Consider the following 13,280-nt stretch of genomic DNA (forward strand, 5'->3'; position numbering starts at 1 on the left):
GGCAGGGGTACCTTTACCTTCCTCCTTTACAATGGCATTACAAACCTTTTTTTTTTTTTAAGGACTGGAACAATTGTCTGAATTAAGCCATTACAAGAAAGATTCATTTCTTTATTTGGGGAGGGTTTTTAATTTCATGGCGAAGCACAATGCTTCAGATGTATTATGTTTTGAATTCAATCCCTGTTACCTCTCATGTAAACCTGTGGATTGGGTTGGGCTAATCAATGATCTGACTCCAATAAGTCAACTTAGAATGGTCACAGATTTCTTTCCTGCCATAGTGGTCCTTGATTTAAAATCCTGGCCTCTCATTTTTAGCTGGTGTCAGGTTGACCAAAGATTGAAAGGACAGCAGCATCAGTTCTGTTCGCTGACTCTAACAGAGGGTCAGCTTGTATTGCATGAAGAAAGCAGCATGTCTGCCAATGTCAGCCTGATGAGTGACAAGGTCTCCTCTCTTTCCTCTTGCAGTTCCGTCTGGTTGTGAAGACAGCACTGAAGTTGCTCCTTGTTTTTGTGGAGTATACCGAATCCAATGCACCACTTCTGATCCAAGCAGTGTCCATAGTGGATGACAAGAGAGGTGAGTTAGAGTACCTGCTTCTAGTTGCACTTCAAAGGAAACAATGAAATGGTTTGTGGTTTTGCTACCACAAAACAACCCTACAAAAGCAAATCATATTCTCTTTCATACACTATATACTTTGTTCTCAAGAGCAGATTTCAAGTAGAAAACAAAATGCTAGTAGGCCGCACCATGGCATAGCTTGGGGGGGGGGTAGAGGGGCTGCTAACCAGGGTGCAAAATTTTGGGGATCTGCAAAATTTCAAAAGAAAAATAAACCACTTTTAGGGGGTTTTTTAAACAATCAAGCAATGTGAAATTTTCATTAAATTAATAATAATAATAAAATAAACAGCCTCCGCTGTCATCTCCCAAGCTGGAGATCTCTCCGTGCTGAGAAGACCCTTCCCCATCAGCCTCACTGCTACCTGGCCCTGACAGGAACCATGGGTTAGGCGGTATAATACTTGCCTTGCCCCGGGTGCTGTCAACCCATGCTATGCCACTGATGCCACAGACGTGTGCATGTGTATGAATTGGAAATTTACCTACAAAATGCATGGCTAATGGTGTCTGGGAAAGGATAATAATAATAATAATAATAATAATAATAACAACAACAACAACAATTATTTGTTTATTTACCCAGCCACTCTGGGCAGCTTCCAACAAAAGATTAAAAATATATTTAAAACACCAGTCATTAAAAACTTGCCTAAACAGGGCTGCCTTCAGATGTCTTCTAAACAACAAATAGCTGTTTATTTCCTTGACGTCTGATGGGAGGGCATTCCACAGGGCCACTACTGAGAAGGCCCTCTGCCTTGTTCCCTGTAACTTCACTTCTCGCAGTGAGGGAACTTCTAGAAGGCCCTCGGAGCTGAACCTCAGTGTCCGAGTTGAACGATGATGGGTTCCGCACTCCTCCTGTGTTTTGTAGGTAAAAGCCCCATTGCTATTGATGCAGAATATGACAACAAAACTTAATCTACGGGTGACATGTTCTCCTGTCCTTAAATTTTGATTAGTAGGGTATTCTCGTTTTTCTCCATTTTGGTGTTTTCCTGATTTTGTAGGTGAGGTTTCAGGCAATCCTCCAACAGAGAAGCATTTAGTGCCATGTGATGCACATCGTTTCAGTGGTGTGGAGAAGATGGAGCTCCCCATGGCAGTGGGGATGCAGTGAGAGCTACTGGCCAGAGAGCTGTAAAAGCTGTCACCAAGGCCTTTGCAGTTTATCTTGAGGCAGTCATGGTGTGCTGCCTCAACCGAGATGCACCTGACTAGGCCATCTGGGCAGTGAGCTCCTTCATGAGGGTAGGGCAGGCATCCATTGGTTAGAGTCAGCCAGCCATGCCCACTGTGAATTTTATGCCCGTGCATTTCCATCTTAATGGTTTCATGCCCTCTTGAATTCTCTCTTCAAAGTTCTTTTCCATTTCCTCTTACGGTACTTGTTGACAATTGGCCTCATGCCAGTGTTTAGCCTATGATGGAGTTTGGCGGTGGAATTATGGCTGCTGACACCAGGCTTGCCCTCTGATTGACCCTCATGAAGGATTTAATGTGCATTTACGCCACATACAGGACCTAGTGTTATAAGAATTCTAAGGTCTCAAATATAGAATAGATGTTCATAAATGCACACATATCTAAATGTGTCTGAAATAGTACGGAAGAGCAATCCTGAAGCCATTTTGATTCTCCCAATGACCTCAAATATTCCTCTGCAGTGAGGGAGGCAAAAGGGGAAAACCTTCCCATTGTATTTTTGCTGACAAATCCTGTCTTAAGGGTGTATTTGTGTAGGAATAGGGTGAGCCTGTGACTGTGGATTCAGGAACCAAAGAATTAACCATCACCAAAGAATGGCCAGGCTGCCCAGGTAATGCAATCAGTGAGCATTATCAGGTATCCTGGCAGACAGGATTTCTGCTGTAGACCGCCTCCTATGATGTATGTATGATGATTTTAGGATGGTCTTTGGCTAAGGGGGTTGGACAATGTCTTTAAAGGTTCTTGCACCCTTTGTTTCAGGGTCTCTCCCTCCTTGGAAGGAGGGGAAGGAACTCTGTTGCAGCAGAAAAATATCTGCCTTGCCTTCCACTGGATCCTGCCTCCATGCATTCTTCTCTGACCTATCATGGACTTAGGGGACTCAGAGTCCCATGGGGAGTTGGGCGGCAAAAGCCAAAGCCTGATTTTTACATCACTAGAAAGAGATCTGTATGATTGTTGTATTTCATCACTGCCTTCCTTGGATATGGCAGCCGTTTCTCAGGCTTCCTCTCCAGAATTGAACCCCATTCCCCCATTGGTCACCATGGTCATGGTTATGCACAGCCCAAGAAGGGGTTCAGAAAGTTCTAGAGTTCAGTGCTCATTGACATCTATTAGCTCTAGAATTAGCACAGTGGAGTGGCCAAAGGAAGCATAACTGACTTAATGAGGTAGTCACAGTTTCTAATTAACACCCATGTGTAGTTATGCATGTATAATTCAATCTTTCTAGCTTGAGCCCCATTGAAATGAATGGGAGTTGCAGAAAAGCTTCCATTCATTCAAAGGTGCTCTGAAAGCCTCCTGGCTCGGGAATCCTTTGATCATTCTCAGAACCAGTTGATCAAGTTCAGGCCTGCTTTTGTGGACACCTGGTGCTTTAATGGACATTTTGTTCGGTGAGTTATAATCTTTTAACATGTGCAGTGCACATGATTGGCAAAAGCAGGGCCACTCCTAATAATTCAGCCCCAGTTTTCCTAGTACAGCTGTGTTGCTTCCACACTGCAGTACATCCAAATGGAATTGAAAACTCTGTAGGAACATCCGGCTTATAAATGCTCCCTGCAGTTTTGGAGGAATGTGTTAAGAGGCAGCCTATAACATGTACATTATTGTCTCTCTTCTGCATTTTTTCCCATAATACAGAGTGCTCTTCTTGCAGGACAAACACCTCAGTATTATAAACTTAAATCTCCTACTGTCTGCCTTGCCAAATGAGAACAATCACTTCTCCCCCAATTACCTATTGTAATTGTTTTATAGCATCTGAGCACTAAAATGTTTTTCATGTTAATGAGCTATAGTATCATAGAATTGTAGTGTGGGATGAGACCAGTGCAGCCCTTTGCAATGCAGGAATCACAACCAGATCAAATATGACATATGGCAGTCAACGCTCTGCTTACAACCACACAAGGAAGGAGAATCCGCCACCTTCAGAAGAAGTCCATTCCACCATCGAACAGCTCTTCCTGTCAGAAAGTTCTTCCTGATGTTTAGCCGGAATCTCCTTTCTTGTAACTTGAATTCATTGGTATGGATCCTACCTTCCAGAGCAGGAAAAAACAACCTTCCTCCTTCCTCCACCTGACAGCCCTTTAGATATTTGAAGATGGCTATCATATTGAATGCAGATTTCCAAAAAATAGCAAGGAGAGACAAGAAGGCCTTCTTAAACGAGCAATGCAAAGAAATAGAGGAAAACAACAAAATGGGAAGAACCAGAGATCTGTTCAAGAAAATTGGAGATATGGAAGGAACATTTCGTACAAAGATTACCATAATAAAGGACAAAAGTGGTAAGGACCTAACAGAAGCAGAAGACCCTGATGTTGGGAAAGATGGAGGGCACAAGGAGAAGGGGATGACAGAGGACGAGATGGTTGGACAGTGTTGTTGAAGCTACCAGCATGAGTTTGACCAAACTGCGGGAGGCAGTGGAAGACAGGAGTGCCTGGCGTGCTCTGGTCCATGGGGTCACGAAGAGTCGGACACGACTAAACGACTAAACAACAACAACAACAAATCATATTTCCTCTCAGCTTCCTCTTTAGGAGGCTGAACATACACAACTCCCTTAACCGTTCCTGATAAGACTTAGATTCCAGGCCCTGGCTCAACTTGGTTGCCCTCCTCTGCCCATGTTCCAGCTTGACAATATCCTTCTTAAATTTTGGTACCCAGACCTGGGCACATTACTCTAGGTGTGGTCTGACCACACTACTTCAGAACATGTTGTTTAGTGGTTGTTGTAGTGTACCATTTACATTATGCCAACAGCACGTGAAGAACATTCGCATGCTGAGGATCTTACAATCTAGCTTTCAAATGTGGAGGGGCGAGACTAGTGGGAAGGGAGAAAATCAAGAAAAGCAAACATCAGGAGGTATTTGTTTTGGGGGGTGCTAACAACCTGCAGGACACAGGTGGCACTGTGGTGTAAACCACTGAGCCTTGGGCTTGGTGATCGGAAGGTCGGCGGTTCAAATCCCCGCAACGGGGTGAGCTCCCGTTGTTCAGTCCCAGCTCCTGACAACCTAGCAGTTCGAAAGCAAGTCAAAGTGCAAGTAGATAAATAGGTACCACTATGGCGGAAGGTAAACGGCGTTTCCGTGCGCTGCTCTGGTTTCACCAGATGCGGCTTAGTCATGCTGGCCACATGACCTGGAAAATCTGTCTGTGGACAAACGTCGGCTCCCTCGGCCAGTAAAGCGAGATGAGTGCCGCAACCCCAGAGTTGTTCGCAACTGGACTTAACTGTCAGGGGTCCTTTACTTTTACCAATGTAAAAAGAATTCTCGTCCTGTCTTTCATTCTTTCTTCATTGTGACTCCCCCTTCAGATGGCCAATGGCCTTACACCCTGCTTCTTTGGTTGCTGGCTTGGAGTTGCACTTACTTCAGTCGTTCCATAGGTTGGATCGTTGTACTTTCCTCCAAATATTTCCCCTGACAGTGGTTTGGCAGTGATATGGAAGGGGAAGCCCCATCTGCAGGCAATCCTACCCCCTGTGGCATGATTGTGATTGGCTTGAATTGCTTGCATCTTTCTGACATTACAGCATATCTTGGTATATCTGTACCATTTTATCCTTACACCACAGCTCTCCGAAATGCCTTGGGGCTTCTAGATGTTAATCTCTAGGGCAGACACTCAGGGCACATTCTTTCACTTGCCAGTGTACTCATCAGTTTCAGTGTTTGCCTCCATTACATGCGAGGGCTTTCCCCCCTGGAGGGCATTGTCCCTTCCTCCTGCCATGTCACTTTCTCTCTCAGCCTCTGACACCTCATAATAACTGAACTCACTAAGCAGTTGGATTTTTTTTTTTTTGGTTTTTTTGCTGAATGTCATATTGTTGTTGTCTACAACTCCCTCAGGTTCTGGATGTTTCAGAAGCAAATTCTGCACTTTAGTCTTAGGAGAGCAGTGGAGTTACCGTATTTTTCGCCCTATTTTTCGCCCTAAGGCGCACCTAGTTTTTTTGGGGGGGAAATAAAGGGGGAAAAATTATTTTCCCCCCAGGCACGGGGCTGGGGCGGGGGAGGCCCGAGCTTCCCCCGACCCCAGCCCCCAAACAGGCAGCTCTCTGCAAGCCGTGGGAGCCTAGCGCTGGCTCCCGCTGCTTGCGGAGAGGTCCGCGAAGCCTGGACGCGCTGAGCTCAGTGCGCGCAGGCTTTGGCATGCAGGCAACTCTCCACAAGCAGCGGGAGTGCTCCCGCTGTTGCAGAGAGGTCTGCGAAGCCTGCATTCATCCCATAGGACGCACACACATTTGCCCTTCGTTTTTGGAGGGGAAAAAGTGCGTCCTATAGGGCGAAAAATATGGTAAGTCCCAGTGGGCAAGCTCAAAAAAATTTTGGTGGGAGGGTGGGGTCTTACCTTTCAGTAGAAAGTGGCGAGGGGCTTTTCCTTCCTTGTTTCTTTTTATTGCATGTCAAGGTCCCCAAAGAACCCCTAAATAAATTCACACTTCACACCATAATTTTGGTTTATGGTTTTTGGCCTAATTTTGGCCACAACTTTCTTAAAATACAAACAATGTGAGTGGTTGCTTAGGCATTGGTTACGACTATCTTTCCCTTCCCAGGGACAGAACTGACATCCACAAGCCTGTGAAGTCAGTAAGGGAAAACATTATATGGGGAGTAGATGGAGCTGGGAACCAGACCCTCACCTCTCCCCAAATGCTCCCAGGGGCTCTTGCGTGGTCCTATCCCCTTTGACAGGGGTGCGGACAAAAGCATGGTGAGCCCCTGGATTCCTTTAATGGAATACCCTTGCAGCAACAGCATTGGAGGGGCAGGCTCACCCAATCCATACCCCTCCACCAACCATTTTTTTCTAACACCAATGCCTAACCTCAACCTTACAAGTTGTGACGATTTGCTACGCAGTAGGCAAAACCCAAATGGCACCAGCCAATCTGCCAAATGGACAAAATTCCTACCAGGCCCCTGCCCCAAAGCAGGTGACCCCATGACAGGCATAGCAAGGTCAAATGCGACAAACACCCTAAAATTAGGGAGGGTGGGAGGGTGATCCGATGCACGCAGCGAAAGAGGACACTCAATGCTGCACCCAGAGCATATATTCAACCCAGGCTGTCAATCAAACTTGGCAACATCAAACTCTCCCCAGCAACCCGAGGAGTCCAGTCACACTTTGGGCCAACCAACCAACTTGCCCAGCAATAGAGGTTGTCTGGTTAACTCCATCGCAACCTGTGCTCTCCATGAAGGAGAACATGCTTTACCATTTACACCAAAATAAAAATCCCTACTGCTGCATAAGGCTCAGCTGTGCTTTCATCCTAGCCACAGTTCGGGAACAGGAATGATGCAGCATTGAGCAGTGGTATTCATGGGGGGCAAAGATGGCTACCTTGTTGTAGTCTTATTCTCCCCTCAAGAATGCATTTGTTTGGTTTGTGGGAGGGGGCCGTTCATACTTGTATTCAAAGCAAACAGCAGCACCCTGAAAATTATTAAAAGTCACTGGAAATCTAACCCCCCACTAAGGATGAATTCTTTCATGAAAGTGTGGGGCGGGAGGGGGATATCTTTTAAATAATAGGCCATGAAGAAATAACAAAAAATAGAAGTAGCAATATTTTCTAAACCATATGGTGCTATACCATATACTGGCCTGATGAGGCTAAGAAAACAAATATGTTGAAACAATTAAAGCTGATAAAAAGTGGAATGAGGTCTGCAGTATGGTCTGTAGCAGAGGAAAGCAATCTATCCAGTAGGGGGAAGCAGTACATTCCTTATTCCTTATTTCATCGCTGCCCATTTCATTTCAGCCTTTTAAAGACTTCCATTCTGATTTACTGAAAAGTTAGGAAAGACTCACAGTCAAGAAGGTCGTGCAGTGACGAGGCCGTAGGGTAGTTTAAAAATGTGGGCTATTCCTCCGAAGATTTAGGAACGGAGAAGAAAAAGTAGGTTTCCCAGCTTTCCCTTTTATTTTCTTTTTTAGCTCTGATTAGCTTGCAAGATCAATCATTGCAGAAAAGATACACAGCCCCAAGATCAAGATGAGAATGGATAAATCCCAGCAGCTTTTGAAGGGGGTTGATCTCTTGAACTGTAACCCCATTCCAGGCGGCCTTTTTATATAGCTGGTGGAGGAGTCTTAGTTCACATATTTATGTGCATGAGTTGATTCTGCATTCTATAATAATCAGTGTTTGATGACTCATAGCTGAGTTTATGAACTTAGTCCACTCTTGTGTTTGATCAAAGTCTTGTTGTGAGTGTTAAACCCAGCTTCACTTACACGCATGACGGTGTGAACCCATAAGCCTGGCACATTTAAACCCCACCCCCCCATAGAAATCAAACCCACACTGAAATGTCTCTAATTCATGATCAAATGCATCAATGTTGCTAACCAGAGGCCTTTCTTCTGGGCATTGTCGACCAGAAGGTGTTAAAGAAAGATAGAACATTTTTCATGTATGCGACAACAGCAGCAAGGATACTACTCGCCAAGAATTGGAAAACTCAAGATCTACCCACACTGGAAGAATGGCAGACGCAACTGATGGACTATATGCAACTGGCGGAGATGACTGGCAGAATCCGAGACCTGGGAGAAGAGAGGATGGAAGAAGACTGGAAGAAATTCAAGATTTATCTACAAAAATATTATGATTTATCGGAATGTTAAAAAAGATGCTTAGTTATAAACAATTGGCCATCACTAAAATAGATCAGGAACTGATGAGAAGAGAGATTAAGAAAAACAAATTAGCAGGAGAATAATTTTATTGTAATTAAGCGGTTTTAAAATTTGGAAATAAGATGATAATTTGCTGGACAAAATTTTTTAATGATGTAAATGGGAGTGGGAGGCGTGAGGAAGTTCAAAGAGGATATGAAATTTTGTTAAACAAAGTAATATTGTATACTGTTATTGGATGTTTTCTTTTTTTTCCGTAAAAACCCTAATAAATATTTAAAAAAAAAAAATGTTGCTCACCATCCCATTTTATGCAGCTCATACTACCAGCCCCTGGTACTGCTGGCCTTGCCCAGCCCTATCTCCAGTTTAAATGGAGTGGGGTCTATGTTGGGGGGGGGGAGTTATGTCTGTGTGTGTGGTCTGGGTGTTCACTAGACTTTGCTGGTTGTTGAGGGGTGAGCTTTTTAGAGTGGAGTCCGTAAGACAGTTGGATGTCTCCTTGTATACCTCTTCCAGTGTGGTGTAGTGGTTAAGAGCGGTAGTCTCGTAATCTGGGGAACCGGGTTCGCGTCTCCGCTCCTCCACATGCAGCTGCTGGGTGACCTTGGGCTAGTCACACTTCTCTGAAGTCTCTCAGCCCCGCTCACCTCACAGAGTGTTTGTTGTGGGGGAGGAAGGGAAAGGAGATTGTTAGCTGCTTTGAGACTCCTTACGGGGAGTGATATCAAAGTGAAATATAAAATCCAAACTCCTCCTCCTCCTCCTCCTCCTCTTCTTCTTCTTCTCATCCGGGCAACTCCTGCAGCCCAGAAGGTAGCCAGATGTACTGCTCTGCTTTCCCAGGCATGTCCAACAGGTAGATTGCAATCTACTGGTAGATTGTGGAGTGTTCCTGGTAGATCCTGGTTGATCTCTCAGTGATCTTCTTACAAAAAAGCAAAAAAAGAACCAAAAAAAACCCCCAGCCAACTTTGGCTTCCTGAAAAAATGCTCCACAGCTTTGGGTAGATCACTGCCAGTCTTTTTACGACAATGAGTAGATCACTGCCTGTTTTTTTATACTGTGAGTAGATTGCAGACTATTGGGAGTTGGACGTCCCTGCTTGGACAACATCAGCAAGGCCAAGTGTGGGGGTCTTGTTATCTAGGTAGTCCAGGACCTCCGTATGCACAGCCCAGGCTTGCGCCCAGGGGATGTCACTTTGGTGCTGCTAATGCAGACGTTTGACTTCACCCCTGGAGGTGCACTCCACTGTCTCTCAAGACAGATGGGTGACAGCAACAACAAGAAGAAGCTTTTTTGAATGTATATTCTCCAATGCATTCTCCAAACTTGTCATACCCAAATCTGTTACGAAGGGTCAGTTAAGAAACTTCTGCAACGGTTTGTTGCACTAGCACAGATAATAGTAATTCACTTAATATAATGTTGTTCAGTTTTGTGGAGCTGGAATAAGCTGTGATTTTCTGCTGTGATGGTATGGTATAATTATTTCATTGTACTTCCTCTGTGCAGAGAACCTCTGTATCTAAGAAATGTGATATTGATAGCAGCGTTGTACTGCAGCAGCATACATGAAGTGGGAGGGTTTGGGTAGGTGTTTGTGTATCTCATAAGCTTTTGGAACTGGGTCAGAGATAGAACTGATTCTGGTATATTTCTAGCCCAGCGTGTGTAAGTTTGCTCCCATTTTAGGGGTTGGCAGAATTTGGGGGCATCTCATGCTCTTCAATTTCTGATTCCTTTCGATGAGTCAGGACAGGTGATAAGGGACTCTGAGATGTAGGTAAACTTTCGGTATGTTACGATGCATTTCCACATGAGCAAATATAAACCATAGGAAGTTCAAAACATAAGGATGTACAAAATAACATTTTGTAAACAGACCTGTCTTACAGAAAAGCCAGTCCAACACAAGAATTCTTTGTTTTCTGACATTAAGTTATAATAATTGCTCCCACCACAGAGGTTCGGTCTCAGTGTCCTTTGCGCCAGTGGTGTGCAAAAACACCATACAAGATCTACAATTAAGAGCAAAAGAATTTAATACTTTTATATATATGGGTGGATTTACATACTTGAATCATATTTATTCACTCCTGTGAAGGCCCTGATAGAAATAAATAGATTTTATTCAAATGTCGTTTTTATGCAGGTTCCTTTGCATTGTATTTTGGCTTGCTCTGTATGTACCCCTGGCAAACACACAGAAAAATATTATATGACACTCCTTTATGATTGCCATGCAGAGACGCATATGGAAGTGTGCTTTTGTAGGCCACAGGCAGAATATTCTAGAATGCTTTAGATGGGAGGAAGCACATTCTGAGAAGACAAGTAGTCTGTCTGTTAACTAAAGCATATTTCTGTCATACGGCATGGATTAAAGTAATTAATTTGTCATGTTACTGGCTTACGGTTACCCCCAAATGGCATAAGTATAGGTTAGAATCATATATCTATCCTTGTTTCCAGTTTCTCTCTCTTCATTAGAAACCACAGGCAGTCGTTTCTGCAGTGCGGGAATCATACCCACCTATCGTATATCTTCTCTGAACTTACTCAACATGTACACCCAGCACACAGAATATATGGAAAGTTGAGCTGAAAATAATAGAAAAGTGTTTGATTGCACAGTGTTTTTCATATTAAATATTAAAGGACAGTAACATTTGCACAAAGCCAAATGGGTGTGCCCAAAAATAGTGGTGATGATAATAATAATAATAATAATAATAATAATAATAATAATAATAATAATAATTTATATCCCGCCCTACCCAGCCGAAGCTGGGCTCAGAGCAGCTAACAACAGTAAAATGATAAAACATTCTAAAATCATTTCATTATAAAATTAATTCCAATCAAATTCATGGCAACCATTGGGCTAGAAGTTCTGTGAGGATTGCCAAAGTAGGGGGTCAGGCTGTGCTGGGCCAAAGGCCTGGTGGAACAGCTCTGTCTTGCAGGCCCTGCGGAAAGATGTCAAGTCCCGCAGGGCCCTAGTCTCTTGGGACAGAGCGTTCCCCCAGATCGGGGCCACAGCTGAAAAAGCCCTGGCTCTGGTTGAGGCCAGCCTAACCTCTCTGTGGCCTGGGACCTCCAAGATGTTTTTGTTTAAAGACCGTAAGGTCCTCTATGGGGCATACCAGGAGAGGCGGTCTCATAGGTACGAGGGTCCTGGGCCATATAGGGCTTTGAAGGTTAAAACCAGCACCTCAAACCTGATCCTATACTCCACCGGGAGCCAGTGCAGCTGGTATAGCACCGGGTGAATGTGATCTCGCAGCGAGGACCCCGCTGGAGTTTCTGGGTCAGTCTCAAGGGCAAAGAAATCTCTTCACAATCAGAGGGATCTGCCGAATGAGAGCTGGTTTACATGTCACAACTGCCACATGGCACTGCTGGAACCAGCATCTCCTTGTGACTTCTCCCATTCAGCTTATGGTGCCTAGAAACGCAATGCAGTGCCATCCAGTTGTGTGTTTTCCCACCCTCGTACCTACAGGACCGCCTCTTCTGGTATGTCCCACAGAGGACCTTACAGTCTTCAAACAAAAACACCTTGGAGGTCCCAGGCCACAGAGAGGTTAGTCTGGCCTCAACCAGAGCCAGGGCTTTCTCGGCCATGGCCCCGATCTGGTGGAACGCTCTGTCACAAGAGACTAGGGCCCTGCGGGACTTGACATCTTTCCGCAGGGCCTGCAAGACAGAGCTGTTCCACTAGGCCTTTGGCCAAGGCACAGCCTGACCCCCTCCTTTGGTAATTCTTCACAGAACTCCAGCCCAATGGTTGCCATCAATTTGATTTGAACTGACTTTAGAATGAATTGATTTTAGAATGCTGTGTTATTTTACTGTTATTGGCCGCTCTATTAAATGGACATAAATCTGACATCAGGAATCACAAGACAGAGAAACCAGTAGGATAACACTTCAGTCTCCCAGGACATTCTATACAAGATCTCAAAGTAGCTGTGATATTACAAAAGAATTTCAGAAATAGGCCAAACTTAAAACCATGGAGAGATTGGATTCTTATCTCATTATACATGATAAAACTATTTTTGGCCATCTCATCCCTTGCTTTTTCCTGTAAGAGTAATTGCAGTCGTTAACAGTCATCAACAGGTCTACCACACCTATCAGCCAATCACCCATTCCCACCACCCTTCTGAGTAATACCCCTCCCCACCCTCTCGCTATATATAAGGGTCTGGTGACTTCTGTTTCAGTGTATCTGAAGACGTGTGCATGCACACGAAAGCTCATACCAATAACAAACTTAGATGGTCTCTAAGGTGCTGCTGGAAGGATTTTTTTTTATTCAGAATCATTCTAAGTCATCTAGCCCAACCCCCTGCAATACAGGATTCTCAACTAGATCTTATTGACAGTTTGCCCATCAAACCTATGCTTACAAACCTCCAAGGAATAAGAGTCTACCATCTCCATTCCACTGTCAAACAACTCTTACTGTCAGAAAGTTCTTCCTGATGTTTAGTCAGAAGCTCCTTTCTTGTAACTTGAAGCCATTGGTATGGGCCCTACCCTCCAGAGCAGAAGAAAACAAGCTTCCTCCATGTGACAGCCCTTTAGATATTTGAAGATGGCTATAATACCCCCTCTCCATCTCTTAATTGTTCCTCATAAGGCTTGGTTTCCAGACCCTTGACCATCTTGGTCTCCCTCCTCTGCACATGTTCCAGCTTGTCAATATCCTTCTTAAACTCTGGT

At 44.3% G+C, this 13,280-nt stretch overlaps 1 protein-coding gene across 12 annotated transcripts in view; it reads left to right on the plus strand.

The window, feature by feature from the left end:
- Positions 1-13,280, plus strand: part of FHOD3 (formin homology 2 domain containing 3) — a 340,197-nt gene that overhangs the window by 215,955 nt on the left and 110,962 nt on the right. For all 12 annotated transcript variants that reach the window (XM_081883777.1, XM_081883776.1, XM_081883771.1 and 9 more), the window contains exon 7: positions 475-586. In XM_081883777.1, coding sequence (XP_081739903.1) covers positions 475-586 — 112 coding nt within the window. The remainder of the gene's footprint in view (positions 1-474; positions 587-13,280) is intronic.

Source organism: Podarcis melisellensis (genome assembly GCF_964234715.1).
Source record: "Podarcis melisellensis genome assembly, chromosome: 13".
Taxonomy (NCBI): domain Eukaryota; kingdom Metazoa; phylum Chordata; class Lepidosauria; order Squamata; family Lacertidae; genus Podarcis; species Podarcis melisellensis.